The sequence below is a fragment of the Lichenostomus cassidix genome, chromosome 5 (assembly GCF_008360975.1).
Source record: "Lichenostomus cassidix isolate B80296 chromosome 5, HeHo_3.0, whole genome shotgun sequence".
NCBI lineage: Eukaryota > Metazoa > Chordata > Aves > Passeriformes > Meliphagidae > Lichenostomus > Lichenostomus cassidix.
In genome coordinates this window covers 36185754-36200434 of record NC_139486.1, presented here as the reverse complement: position 1 = coordinate 36200434, position 14681 = coordinate 36185754, and the positions used below count along the sequence as shown (strand labels likewise).

At 38.6% G+C, this 14681-nt stretch overlaps 1 protein-coding gene across 5 annotated transcripts in view; it reads right to left on the bottom strand.

Moving 5' to 3' along the window:
- ZNF106 (zinc finger protein 106) overlaps window positions 1–14681 on the bottom strand; it is a 41118-nt gene that overhangs the window by 4618 nt on the left and 21819 nt on the right. For 2 of the 5 annotated variants that reach the window (XM_085062307.1, XM_085062310.1), the window contains exons 8-21: window positions 14330–14484; window positions 14170–14230; window positions 13507–13839; window positions 9279–10059; window positions 8864–8919; window positions 8233–8378; window positions 7907–8041; window positions 6898–7014; window positions 6265–6456; window positions 4570–4632; window positions 3343–3462; window positions 2818–2889; window positions 1604–1675; window positions 832–978 (exon numbers count right to left, since the gene is read on the bottom strand). In XM_085062307.1, the coding sequence (XP_084918433.1) occupies window positions 832–978; window positions 1604–1675; window positions 2818–2889; window positions 3343–3462; window positions 4570–4632; window positions 6265–6456; window positions 6898–7014; window positions 7907–8041; window positions 8233–8378; window positions 8864–8919; window positions 9279–10059; window positions 13507–13839; window positions 14170–14230; window positions 14330–14484 (2450 nt within the window). The remainder of the gene's footprint in view (window positions 1–831; window positions 979–1603; window positions 1676–2817; window positions 2890–3342; window positions 3463–4569; window positions 4633–6264; window positions 6457–6897; window positions 7015–7906; window positions 8042–8232; window positions 8379–8863; window positions 8920–9278; window positions 10060–13506; window positions 13840–14169; window positions 14231–14329; window positions 14485–14681) is intronic. The other 3 variants (XM_085062308.1, XM_085062312.1, XM_085062311.1) reach the window with 3 other exon arrangements.

Below are 14681 nucleotides of genomic sequence, written 5' to 3'. Positions count from 1 at the left end.
ATCATTGTCAAGCTATTAAATCACATATATAGTGTTTCTCATACCGCATCATTAAAAGCAAATAAAAACCAGCTTCCTTTTTGATTAGCAGAGCAAATTAAATAAACACATCATATCCAAAGTCAGCACTTAAACAGAAATTAGGGATTCTACTGTTTGCTAATTCTCGAAGAAACCTCCTTACCTTCTGTATTTTGGAAGGCATTCAAAGGAGGGCACTTTATACTGCCAAGTACTAAAATGTAGATTTTACCAATCAGTCTATGGGTAACAGCCCTCCTTACAGGCATCCCCCAATCCTTTCCACATCACTTAATCCAACTCTTATGCCTTCTTCATTTTTTACCCTTTCTGTGCTAACTTTTACCCAGAAATTTATGCACTACTTAAATAAAGATTGGTTCTGCTAACAATCTCACGTGAAAAATAAAAAACGAAAGGGGTAGCGATGGATAAAAATTGAAAGGATAAAAACCTGTTTTCAAGGCAGGTGTTTGTTCATCTTATAAAGACATTTTTCCTTCAAAAACTTCCTAATATCTTGGGTAGAATTTATTTAACATTTTAAGAATTTGACCATTTCCATGCAATATTTTAGGATCAAACTCTTTAAAATTGGCCATATCTCAAATTATCATAGCTGCACTCTTCATCTGCCACAGGCTGAATTGAACCCTGTTAGCCTTTGATGACTGTAACTACATGCAGTTAAGCCTGCCAAGACTAGAAAAAATTAACCCTTTTTAAAAGACATAGGATCAAGTCTCACAATCGTGGTGATATAAAGTACTTTATATTATCAAATACAACCATGTAATTTCAACCACTTACCTGCTTGGAACCTTTCCTGGAAGTAAAGAAAGCATCACAGTTCTTCCAACGACATTTCAGGGTCTGAAAATTTGGATTGGTGTGGTCAGTTAGCAGGTGTTGTTTCAGGTGGTCCACAACTCCAAAGATCAGTGAACATCCATGCCACTGGTAGAAAAAACAACACACCAGAATAAGCCAGAGAAATACAATTTTTGCTAATTCTTTTCTTCCTGCAATTTTAAAAATATTCTTCCAAGACTGTAAACACACATGCCAACTCCTGTAAGTTTTTTATCATATTTTGTTTCCATTTTCAGTGTTCTCTATTCCTTTAATTACGGCTTTAGAGAAGCTCTTCCTGCCTTTAGCCAAGCCTAGACCATCAGCAGGAATGGCAGGAGGAAGAGAGGAATTAAGCCTTTACAAGATTTAAGCTTACCTGTGACAAAGTCATTTGGAATTTAAGTAAACTTATTTAACAGAGTAAATCAGATTTTCTATGTGATGCAGCTGAAGTTTTTTGTTTTAAACAGTTATAAGTCACTCTCTAAAAACTGCCAGAAAGAACAGTAATTTAAAACTAGCAACTTGCCCCAAACCATATATATACACACACAGAGAAAAGACAATGAAAAATGAAACTAGTGATAGGTACCTACACGTAAAAAGTGTATACCTATTGAAAAAAAATAGAATAAATTTAAAGTCAAGCTACCCAAGATTAAGTGAGTAGAGACCACCCCCCGAAAATTCTGTAACAAAGGAAGGCTAAAAACATTTTCCTCTTTACCCAGCATCGATAATTTTGCATCAGATTAAGCCTCACAGCTCTGACACTGCCATCATAGCATCCAGTGTAGATCTACAAAAGAAACATTTACAGATAAGCAAGCTGGGGAATAAAAAAAGGAAAAAAATTTTAAGAAAACTTCAGTGTAGGTAAAAACAATGAAATATCAACATGCAAGGCTTTTAAATTTAAAAAATGGGTATAACCAAGTTCTTTTAAGATATGCATTCATAGTTGACAAAAACCTACAAATGAGTAAGAAATGCTTCCATAACCTCAACTGTTGATAGTGTCATGTGTGTAACAGTTAAGAAAACTTTTTAAATTATGGTACTATCCACTAAAGTTAAAAAATATGTAGGTGTAAATGCCAAGTTGAATATATTTCCAGGACTTAACCAGTTATACATGTATCAAAAATGGATAGAGACAAAGTGTGAGGAAGAACATCAGAATTTCAGAAAGACTGATGCAGATGCTTTCACTCATCCCCTAACTTCTCACTTGAATCCTTCTTTGATTTGAGAATGCCCACAACTGAACACTGCTAGGGCACAGTTCAAGCTTCAGGTTGGACTCACAGGAGGTGTGATGCTTGGGCAGTATGTATTCCAATTAGTAGGAAATCTGTTCTTTTGGACTTAACTCTTCTGTTATTACAGATCACTACTGTACCTTTTATTTTACAGTCTCAAAGAAACTTTGCAAACAAATCCCTAGACATGCAGACAAATAAGAGCTTTTAAAGACTATTTTAAGAAATATTTATCTAGAAGTGCTTCTGAATCTTATCTTGCAGGGCAGATGCATGAAGAAATCTGAATCAATTGCACACCTTTGTTTATGTTCTACCAAAGGTTACTAGATGTCTGACTGTGGGTGAAGTTTTTCTCTACTATCTGAGTAAAAGTCAAACAGGATTGACACTTGAAAAAGCAGAATTATTTCACTATTTCTAGACTCTTTAATGTAATCATCACTGCAAAAAGTACTATTGTTTTAAGACTACAGTAAGCTAAACGGTGATTTTTCCCCAGACAATAATGTTATGTAAATATAAAGCTGTTATAGCAACTTGATTTGCTGACAAGAGCAACGTGGAAATGTAGTCAAACAGCAGGTTGATTTCTTTATCTGAAAAAATAAAACTGTCTTGTATGCACCTTTGGCAATTACAACCCTCTCTTTAAGACCAGTGAAAAGAAGGGAGTTACCATGCTCTTATGGATGGTCATACACATGATCATATCTGTGTGGCCTCCATAGACTTGCAAGCGGTCGTGTGACTTGAAAGAAACAGAAACACACATTTAATAGAATGACATTTTTTAACAGCCATTTTTCAGACATGTAAAAAAGCAGTTTCCTTGGTAGCAACTAAACTTCTATGGTGGATTCCAAACTTTATAGACACCTTGAAAGCTCACTTTTGCTTGCATTGTTTCTGGGTCTTTTTGTACAACTAAGCACTTGGTCTCTTAGCACACAAAACGAACATTTCCCCACTTTTCTGAGCTGTCACTGTCTCGGAATAACCCAGGTTCTAAAAAAATGGTTTAGGTTATATTCTTTCAAACCCATGTATTTTGACTGGTGAGACAACTATGTATACACTGAATGACAAGAAAGAGAGAGATGGGCCAGAGACCAGAAAGCACAAAGATGACTTCTATTTGACTTCAAAATAATTAATTAACACATATGAGATGAATGTCATTAGTAACCACCTGTTTTCTTACCTGTAGTTCATAAACACGAACAAATTTATCCAAACATGCTGTCACCATCACTTTCCCAAGAATGTTCACAACCGTTACTGCATGGTTATGGCCTTTGTAGATCCGTACTAGCTCTCCAGTCTGCATCAAGAAAAAGGTAAATAGGTGTTTGGTTTGGTTTTTCTTAAACAACAAAACAAAATAGTCTTACCTAAACTAGATAGGGTAGTTTGCTTCAATGCTCACTACTCCAAACACCCTTTATTAGACTTCCATTTCCTGTGAAGGCACTTACAGATTATAATCAAATACTACTTATCCTTTTGTGAGCCCATGCTAACACAGAGCTGCTCCACTACAATAGAAATGCACGGGTCTATATAAAGTTCTCTCTTCTCTTTTTCTACCTCTGAACATGAGCCACCAGTGTGCCCAGGTGGCCAAGAAGGCCAACAGCAACTTGGCCTGTACCAGAATACTTTGGCCAGCAGGATGAAGGAAGTGATTCTTTCCCCATACTTGGCACTGGTGAGGCCACACCTTGAGTGCTGTGTCCAGTCCTGGGCCCCCCAGTTCAAGAAGGACATTAAAGAGCTGGAGTGAATTCAAAGAAGGGCAATGAAGCTGGTGAAGGGTTTGGAACACAAGTGTAATGAGAAGCAGCTGAAGGAGCTGGGGTTGTTAGCTAAACATACAGAAATTTATTCAAAATTTTTTTGTCAATTAAAATTTCCCTCTGAGAAGTTTCTTAATCTAACTTATTGCATAGCTACATGAATGCTTCTGCTAGGACTGAGGCAAGATGATGTAAAGGAGGGAGAGAATGGCAGGCTAGAGAGAAAGCATTCATGACAGTATAACCACTTTTGAACCGTCTAGCTTGGAACACAGTGTTCCTCAAATTCTTCCTGTAATAAAGAAACTCTCCCCACTAGAATATTTCACATGGCTTTTCTCTGAACCCCTTCCATATTATCCACATGTTTGTAGTAGTCTTTGCAAAAGCAAGAGCCCCAGCTGGAAAGGTATTGCCTATCATGTGGCAACAGTCAGCACATTTATGTAGCTTCTTCATACCTTCTGAGTTACCTACAGTGCATAGTCATATTCACAAAATCATGAGACTTTCTTTTCTGGAAGAAATCTGCCCCACCAGTCAGTCAAACATTCTGGAAATACTGACTTTATAGCATAGGAATTCACTGCCTTAATAGCAAAAGTCATTCCATCTTTCCGTATGAGACTTACATGAATGTTGTGGGCATGGACAGATTGATCGCTGGAGCCACTGAATACCAGATCATTCACAACCTTACCAAAAAAAAAAGAAAGTTTTATTTTTTGTAACAGATATGGAAATAGGCAAGCAAAATATTAAGACATTGTTCAGTTTAAAGTTGTACTGCAATATTTCCTAAATCTGACACACTTAAAATCAACTAAGAGTATGAAGAAAAAAGCACGCACGGAATTCTTCACGAAGAGCTAGACAATGTATTACAATGATTTTTGACACTTCAACAACTGACGTAAGAAGCTGTTAACTTCTAACTCCCCAGGCTAACTCATCCTGCCTATGGGTTATTCTTAAGGACAGCTCAGCAGCAAATCAGGGCGCGAGTAAACTAAATGCAGAATGCTGTTCTGCACATGCACAGTAAAGTCTAATGTTTCCCGGAAATTTTGGATATGCCGTGCACTTATATTCTGCTCTCATAAGAAAAACAATACTCCTGACCAGTTATAATCTAGAAAGACAGCTCAACAGACCCACATGGATCAAGAAGGGACCACAGTATGATGCCATTGAAGTAGGACTAGGTTAGTCCACCAGGCAAAAAACATCTGTGCCACTACACTATATCATTTGAAGTGACAATTTATGGAATTCCCCCCATCTGTTACATTATAGTGGTCACAGCAAAGCTGTCAGACAAGAACATGTTCCATTTCAGAATTTCAGGAGCCAGAAACATGTGAATAAGTGTTAGTGATTCTTCTACCAAAATAGAATACTTCTCTGGAGTTACATCTTTTCTAGTTTCCTCTGAGGTTTGTACTATCAGGGTATGTGAAGACTAGCTTAATCTTTTCCCCAGCTTTCCTTCTATTGGCAAACTCACATTTAAATAGTCTCTGAATCTTCTAACAACATGAAATAAACATGCTTCTTACATAGGTCTTACATTTGGGTCACAACAAGCCCATGCAGCACTACAGGGTTGGGGATGGGTGGCTGGAAAGCTGTTGCAGAAAAGAACATGGGGGTGCTAGTCCACAGCCAGCTGAACATGAGCCAGTATGTGCCCAGGTGGCCAAGAAGGCCAATGACATCCTGGCCTGTACCAGCCATAGTGTGGCCAGCAGGAACAAGGCAGTGATTGCTTCCCTGTACCTGGCACTGGTGAGGCCACACCTCGAACCCTGTGCTCAGTTTTGGATGGACATTGAGCTGCTGAAGTGTGTCCAAAGATGGTAAAGGATTTAGAGCACAGGTCTTATGAGCAGCTGAGGGAGCTGGGGGTGTTTAGCCTGGAGAAAAGGAGGCTTAGGGTAGATCTTATCCCTCTCTACAGCTAGAGATTGTAGCCAGGTGGGGGTAGGCCCCTTCTTTCATGTAAGAAGTGACAGGACAAGAGGAAACAGCCTCAGGTTGTACCAGAGGACATTTAGAATGGATATTAGGAAAAATTTCTTCACTGAAAGGATGATCAGGCATTGGAACAGGCTGCCCAAGGAAGTGATGGAATCACTATTCCTGAAGTGTTCAGAAAACAGACAGAGATGTGGCAGCTGGGGACAAGAGATACGGTAGCCAGAGATAACTTCCCTACCAAATGGCTCGGTTTTTATAATTTAAAACAGAAATTCTCTATTTCCTATCACAATCTGGTCATCATTTTCAGCATTCTTTGTCTAAAATGTATTTTCAGAGACACTTGCCTTCATGCAGAGAATAGTCTTGCTGTGACCTTCCAGGGTTCTGAGAAGCAGCCCGTTCCGCGCGTCTCGCACACTGATAGTGCAGTCATAGGAGCCCACTACTAACAACCTGCGTGCTCCTTCCTGAGCTGTGGCCAAACAGCTCACTGCTCTTGGGCCATGGCATTCAAAAGTATCAACCTGTTTATTATTCTGGAGGGAGAAGAAAGAAATGGTATTCAAGAACTAAAATTTTGCTATGACACTGACTAGACCATTGAGTCCTTTTTGTGTTGTACTTGTTACAGCACCTGTTTTCAGTTTAATAACACACAATTTCAGCAGCTGTAAGAGTTGCACCTTAAGAAATAAGTTTCCAAATCAAGGAAATAACTCCTTATGTTATGTAGACGAAGAGGAACCTTAAGGAAAAAGATAACAAAATTATAGCACCTATAAGAAAGGTAACCAAAAAGACAGGGAGATGGGACACCTTCAGGCCACAACCAAAAGAGGCCAAGAGTGACTGTTTATACCAAAGTGTTTTCATTACAAATACACTTACTACTGTAGATAAAGAAGGGAAAGAAACACAAAGTGGAGAGAAACTGCATCACAACAGGCTTTCAGGTGTCAATATTTAAACAAACTTACCTTTATGTTGAAAGTAACCACAGTGCCATTTGCAAGACCTGCATAAAGGATCCGCCATCTACTGTGTAAACAGAGCACTCGATCTTCCAATTTAAACTGTTCCATGCACTCTCTGGTCTGGCAATGGAAAGAAGTACTTAGAGATTTTCATTGACTGGAAACAATTCAAGGAAAAAAGCCTGAAATGAATTATGATTTTCACTTTTTAAACCAACAGAACTGAAGGAAAACATCTGAAAGTTTGGTGTCACATGTTAGTTTGATCCTCATTTTAATCAGGAACATCTCTAAGGCTTGACTGTACTTCAGCAACCAGTTATAACCCCAAACATTTTATTCTAGTCACAACCTCTAATGCACATAGAAATTTAGACAAATATATATATATACATATGAAAACTACCTGTTACATGGTTGAGGCTGAGGACTCCCCATTAAGCTCCCCACAGAACTTAAGGGTTTAAAATGTCTTGCAGTTTGCTCCCTGAAGCAGATATTTGCTTTCTAGTCCTTCAAGTCACAGGTTGGGCAAGCCTTTTTATCACCTATCCTCAAATATCCAGCTTCAGGAAATCTCAAGCTGCTCTTTCACCTGCCCTCAGCATAACAGATAGCTGTTCTCTTTATGGCTGCTCTACAGATAGAGCAGAGAGCAGAGAGCAGTGCCTTCCAGAAGCAATGAAGTTAGAAATATAGGAAGAAAAGTGAGATTCATGGCCAAACAACTACCCTGCACTTTGGTGTTGCCAACATTTGGGATCATGACATGCTGTTATGGCAAAAACTCTACTGACAAGCTAGTCAGAAGATTAGGAAGGATCTTTAGTAAATCAGTTAATGGTTTGCTGTTTGGTTTGTGGGATTTTTTTAACCTGCTCTACTCTGATGAGATATGAAGTGGTGCTCATATCCAGCTCATATGGGTTTTAAAGGCTTTTTAAATTTATATTTGTAAAGAAACACTTGAATAAAAATGCAGCATAAGTAAATCAACACAGCATTTGAGTACCTTGATATCATAACAGTTGATAGTGTGGTCACTTGAGCCAGTGTAGAGTGCAGCATTTTTCCCATTTGTCTGAGTGACCAGAAGGCAGTTCACTTTTGAAGTATGTCCTTCAAAGATGGCCACACACTTCCTGCTCTAAAAAGGAAAGCATAGAGTCTGTCAGCATAAAGGCCCATAATACCTCTCAGGATATGCACCTAACAGAACAGGGCAGGATAGCTAAAAAATATCAGTATACATGTGGCAATCTATCTCCCCTTGTCCCTCTCATAGGGAGAAGGGGCTGGGGAGGTGGAGAAGAGAGGTTTTCCCACAATCTTACTTACAACAAGATTGTAGGCACAAACTGTTTTGTCTGCTGAGCAGGTATACAACAAGTTCCCAAAAATCTGAATAGCATTCACTGCTGCCAAGTGTCCCTCAAAGGCTCCCTCTGTAGGTTCTTCATCCTCACCTGGCTCTGAAGACGCTTCTGTAGGACAGACATGTGTACTGTTGACTATGGGAACGCAGTCAAGAAAACACGCTGCTGTGGTTTGTATACTGGCAACCACCAGAGCTATTTCATGAGCTCAGCACCTCTAAGTCAAATTTGTGAGTCCCAGCTGGACTGTGAATGTGACAGAAGGCAATATAAAATGCTAAGAAGACCTTCATATGACACTAAGTCCAGAAATACCTTTAAAATTTAAAAAAAAGATAATATTATTGCTTTTCCTACAGCTCTACAGAGACTGTGGAGCAGTAATGTTCATGTGGGAGGGGCAGGGGGATGTGGAGGAGTCAAGACACAAAGCACTCAGTGTAAGATGTAAGTACATGTCACTTCCAGTTTTGACTGCAAGCTTGTATCTTCTGGGCACAATTCCCCCATGGAAGCAGTTTGATCAAGACTTAACTTAAAGTCCTGCAAGATACTACGTACAAAGCATCAGAAGGAACGCTTAAAAGATATACCTGAGGAGTTCTTTGATCCTCTTAGTGATGATATGGAAGTCTGTGTCTCAGCCACACTGTAACACAAAAATAAACAGTAGTGAGACTGGACTTTGCATGTTCATTTTCAAACAAAATACTGGAATAAGTAATAGTCCAAAACACAAGACTCTACACTTAGTAGAAAATATGCTGTGACAGATAAGCTCAAAACCAAACTAGGCAGCCATGTTGTTGTATTAAGAGAAATTAGTAGGTAACAACATTCATTTGTTGACCAAAAAAGTCAAGTCAGTTTTTATTTTCCCTTTTACTTCATTCCTGAAGTCACTGATGTAAAACCTTCTGAATGGATGAAAAAAAAAAAAGAGAGACCTCTTATGAATATTATGTACTATAAATAATATTACTTTTGCGAAGTCTACAATAATCTCACCTTCTTTTCCCATCATTCCTGTAATTTGTGCCAATCTCACTGGTGGAGCTCACTTCATCATAACCAGAGCAAGATGCCTCTAGGACTGCTTGATCCACAGAGCTGTGTGAATCCCTCTTTGATGGACTGTCTGGTTTCTCATCTCCTGATTCTGATGAATCAACATCAACCACCTCACAGTGAGGTGCTGCAACTGCCACTAACTCCAGAGAAGCGTCACTGTCATCCCCGTCTTTGTTTCTTGCAGCTTGAGCAGTAACTCCACCCTCCTCTCTTGGAGGAGTAGACGTAGTAACTTTTTCTCCTTTAGGAACCTTTCCACCCTTGATTTTCCGGATAGGCTTAGAGTCAACCATGTCCTGCTCTGTATCGCTGTTGTCTGGCACATGGGCTGCCCTCAGAGTTTTCTTCTTCCTTAACCTTCTCCTCCTTCTATTCCCTTTCTCTGCTGGGACTCCAGTGGTTGCCAAGTGTCGCTCAGACAGCTCTGCTGACAATTTGGGGGTTTTGTCCATTGGCATTTCTAAAAGGACCGAATGCTTTGAAAGAGAAGTGCTACACTGATCCAGTGAAAATTTTTCAGCAACTGTATCATTTGCTTCTCTCTTGCTGAAAACAGACATTGAATGAGGAGAAGGGTTCTCAGGAAGTCCAGACTGTCCCTTGTCCGCAACAGGCTTGTGGACATCTTGATTAGTGCGTTGGAAACAAGCTGCCAGCTCTGATATGGATATGGTTGCAGTGATAACTGGATACACTGATGTTTTCTGGTTGGTCTCTTCTAAAGAAAACAGACTAGTGTTACATTCACTCTGTACAGCAACAACTACGCAAAGTGTCTCTCACAGCATTTTTTCTTTACACTTAACTGTGTATGTAAAGCACATATTCCTACATGCAGAAAACTATATGCACATGCAGATCTACTATTTCAGTCAGCTATCCAGCCTCTAAAAAACATAATTGGGGAATAAAATGTTTATCCATGTACACAGAAGTAAAGGTACATCATTCAAGCTAGTGGCTGGCTATATGGTTTTAAAGTTCTGACAATCTTTGGTGAATCCTACACTGTTGACTTAAGATGATACCACCCCTCTCTGTGTGCTCCCTTACCAGCTGTCATGGCTGCTGTAGGAATGATATTAATCAATGCATGCCAAGTACGACTCAGCTGTTCAGTGACACAGTTTGAAAACCTTATGCTTAACCCATCTAAATTACTACAGCTATTATATATACTTGGACCTAATTCAAGATAGATAGTCATGCACAACCTACTCTGCAGCACTGTACCTTTATCGTGGGAATAGCAGCACTGTAAGCCATAAGGGTACAGAATCACACAGAATTCTGTGCAGGCTTTACTTAGTTGGTTTAGTTAGTTCATGTGTGGTGGACTATGCAGTGGGGTAAACACACTTTCCCTGTCATTTAATTTTGATTGAATTCATATGAACAGAATGATCCAGCCTCTCAGTGGAGACAGACTAAGGGCACCATGTCACAGCTGTTTCCCACACCCTGAAATTCCCCAGTTGTACTTGCAATAACTACAATCCAGAACAGGATGTTTCAAGTTCACTGCATTTCTGGGTTGGGATCACGCAATGCAAATGGGAAGTTGGCAGTATTTGAAACACTTCCCTCTTTCACTCTCTCCAAAGCCAGCAAATTAAACCTACAGTAATGCTTGGCCAAAAGCATATTACATATCACAGGACAAATTTGACGCTTTGGAATTCCACATCCAGCTAGAAACAGCTAAAATGGGAACATCTCACCCACACATTCCTCAGATGAAGAATTCCAAAATAAAACTAGAACTTGCTGACAGCATAGGATATGTTGAGTTTAAAGTAAATCAATGGAAAAATGTTTTCCCTGGACACGCAACTGTCATGCAAAACTGCAAAACCTGATAGAAAACCCTCTATACGGAAAAAATGAATGCTTAGATGAAGTTTGAATGAGTTACTGTGTTGAACTTTACTGGGAAAAAGGCACACAAAACCTAAAATTCTGAATATGCCCCTAAAATCATGTGTCACTCATTTCCCACTGGAAAGGGGAAGGAGGTAACTTGGTCACTGTGTAACAGGAAAATAATAGTAACCAGCAACTTAAAATGAAATTTCTAAACTCAAAAGTTATTAATTCTCAACAGCTGGAGTACTCTGGGTGTTAGAAAAAGAAGCAGGAAACCACCATGACAGTGTAAGAAAACACGATCACTCAGTTCCACAGATGGGACCCACTGCTGGCATTTAGGGGAAACCAAATGCAATCAGCTCCCTCAAAGCAAAGCTGAGCTAACCTCCTAGGGAAGCTGACAAGCTAAATGTTCAATCCACAAAAGTAAACACTGGCCCAGGGAGAATCCCTCTTCCTCAAATTACAGATTTTTACCTGAAGCTCAATGCTTATTCTCCCCAAATTACTAAATTCATCTGATGGTAAACTTGTTTTAAATGTAGCACATATAGAAGTTCATCAATAACAAAACTATGGTCCTTTGACAAATCAACATAAAAAGAACTCTTGCTTTTAATATGTCAAAAGTAACTTCGTAATAAAAAGAAAAATATGCTAATGTGATTAAGAGCTTTCTAAAGTAATTATTTAAGTAACAAATCTAACTAAATACACTGAAGATTCAGCTTCATTAAAAAAAAACCTCTTCAGCTTCTCTGTTGTGAGGTCTCAAGATTCTGCAAGTAACACAATTCATGCCACTGCAGTTAGTGATCGCTACATCTTTCTTTAGAGTTGGAAAATAAAAATGACACTGATAAAAATAAAAATTTCACTGGTGTTTAAGCATAAAAATTTCACAGATGTTTAAGCATATGGTATATGCCAATAAAAACAGGAAAGTGAAGGAAAGGTAGTGGCTCTCTAAAAGCTGAGCCTTAACAGTGCTAACAAGCACAAAAAATGATTCTCCCTCTGCCCCAAGTTTACTTTAGTCACTACCCCCAGAGCTTCACCTTCTTTGTCAAATCTTCCAAAAAGAGATGAGCCAAAATTCAAAAGACTACATTAATGCATTGTAACAGAGTGGAATAGAGGAAATGCAGTGGTGACTAAAAAAAAGCACAAAGAATACTACTTATACATAATTCTACATCAGAATCTAACTGGAAAAAGGTAAAAAAAATATAAAATTCTTGTAAATAAAGAAGTCTAAACTTCAATTCAGACAACATTCATCTTGTGATGAGAAAAAAATATGCTTAGAAAAGTAGAATGTAGCTTTTTGCAACAGTATTTTCCACCTCAGATGTTGGGGAAAAATTGTGTTGGCTATCTTTAGCAAGGATCAAGCTTACAAATCTTTTTCTCAAATTATGTAAGTTACAGGTTTGGGTAAGTGACATTGTTGTAGCAGACCAACAAGTGTCATTAGAGTCACCCTGCTTGTCTTCACAAGCTCTTAGGAACGATCAAGCTTTTCATTCTCAGTTTTTATCTTCAGTCACAGTAGCAAGTTGCAATGGAAACTGTCAGTGGCATTTAAAACTTTGACCACAGACTACAACACACAACTTTTATGGGGTTTAAACTGTCCACAATAAAGAGTTGGCTATTTCAGCTGTAGTCACTAAGATCTCACTTCGTTGAGGCAGGAGCTCTCCCATCAGTAGTTCAATTAATTCAGTGGTTTCTCCTCCAGACAAAAGTAAACCCCTATCTTCATTGCTAGCCCTCCCAAGCCCCTCACCTGAGTGAACAGTGCCTAACATCCAATTAGGACAAGATGGATTGTTACATTCGATATTACAAATTAAATTCTTTGTGCTTATCCAGCAGAGACTAAGAAGAACACAGAATAATCTCAATGTGGTAGGTCATAATTTTTTAAAAAATATTTTCAGGCACATATTTTTTCTTTGTAGGCAGATTTTTAGCTACCAGTGCTCATTAAATGATGCCGAGTAGAAGACAAAAATTATAGAGGAAATTTTAAGATATGTTGGGTTGTGTTGGTTTTGGGTTTTTTCAGTTAACTAAATTATTCTAAGAGTTAATTAATTATTCTAATTCTTCAAAGTCACATTTGTTCTGTTTTTAAAACAAAACTAGAAAGTCCTACACAAGTTAGTAAGAGTCCACCCCTGCCTGACATACTGCAGGTTGAGACACAATTTACATTCTTCCAGGGAAAAAATAATTTCCTTATTTTCTTAAAGCTACTTATCTAAAAACAAAGCAAAATTACAAATACCATCATTCTGTTCCACCTCTTCTGTTCGTGAAGCACTCTGGAGTACAGAATTCACATTTTCTTCTGTGCCTTTTGGAGACACAGGTTCTCGTTTAACTTGTACTGAGGAGTCAGGAGCATCAGAAGGTATACTGCCAGAAGACTGGAATGGTGATGGCATGTTTACAGGAACAGAAGCTCCTAGTGGAGGTACAGAAAAAGACAAAGTGTCCAAAAGGGGCAACAGAGAGCCTGGAGGAATTGAGTCAGCTGCCATCTGGGACTTGCTGTTTCTCCTCTCAGTTACGACACTGCAGGAAAGCTGCTCTGAGAGTTCAGAAGGTTCATATGTTTCTAATGGCAAAAAAAAAGATAAAATAAATAAACAAATTAATAAATAAAATAGCAAAATTTTTTATATTTTACAATAAATTTTAGTGGTGTGAAGAGCTCATTTCTTGTAGACACACAGTCAAGGAAGAGAAAAATTTGAAAAAAAGCCACTAAAGGGAGCTATCAAAACTGACAGTTCACACTTTACAATAAAGGCCTCATTTTGAAAGTCTACAATTTTATTGCAGCTCAAATGGGCAGTATAAAGTTAAATACAGTTTCCAAAAGATTCTGAGTTAAAAGAATATGAGAGTAAGCATTCCACTGTTGTAGTTTTATGGTATCCTGTACCTTGTAGTCCCTGCAAGATCTGTATTCTCTGACTTCTCAGTGCACTCATTTCCATGGTTATCTGCAAAACAGTTGTGACTTGTATCAGTTGCACTGATTTAACAGGCAGTTTCTCATGCTGCTAACTTCTAGCTCAGACAGTTTCCAAAGTAACTGTTACCTGTTGTTTTAACACAAGGAACCGCTGAACCTCAACATAGGCAGCCTGCAGGGCAGCCCTCGCCTGCAAGAGGCTGCTGTCCACACTCTGCAGGGACTTGCTTAACTCTTCTTCCCTCAGAGAAATAGCCAACAACTGGTCTACCTGAGAACGTTCTGAAAAAGGAACAAAATGTAAAGTCTAATTGTACAGAACAATACATTAGGATACATTACATGTGATATCACAATAAATAATACCATCTCAGAATGTAAAAATCACATAAAACAATAATCACACCAGCTGAAAGGGAGTATTTATCCACAGGAATATTCACATCTACATGGAAGAGGGGCAAAATCGAGTATTCCTC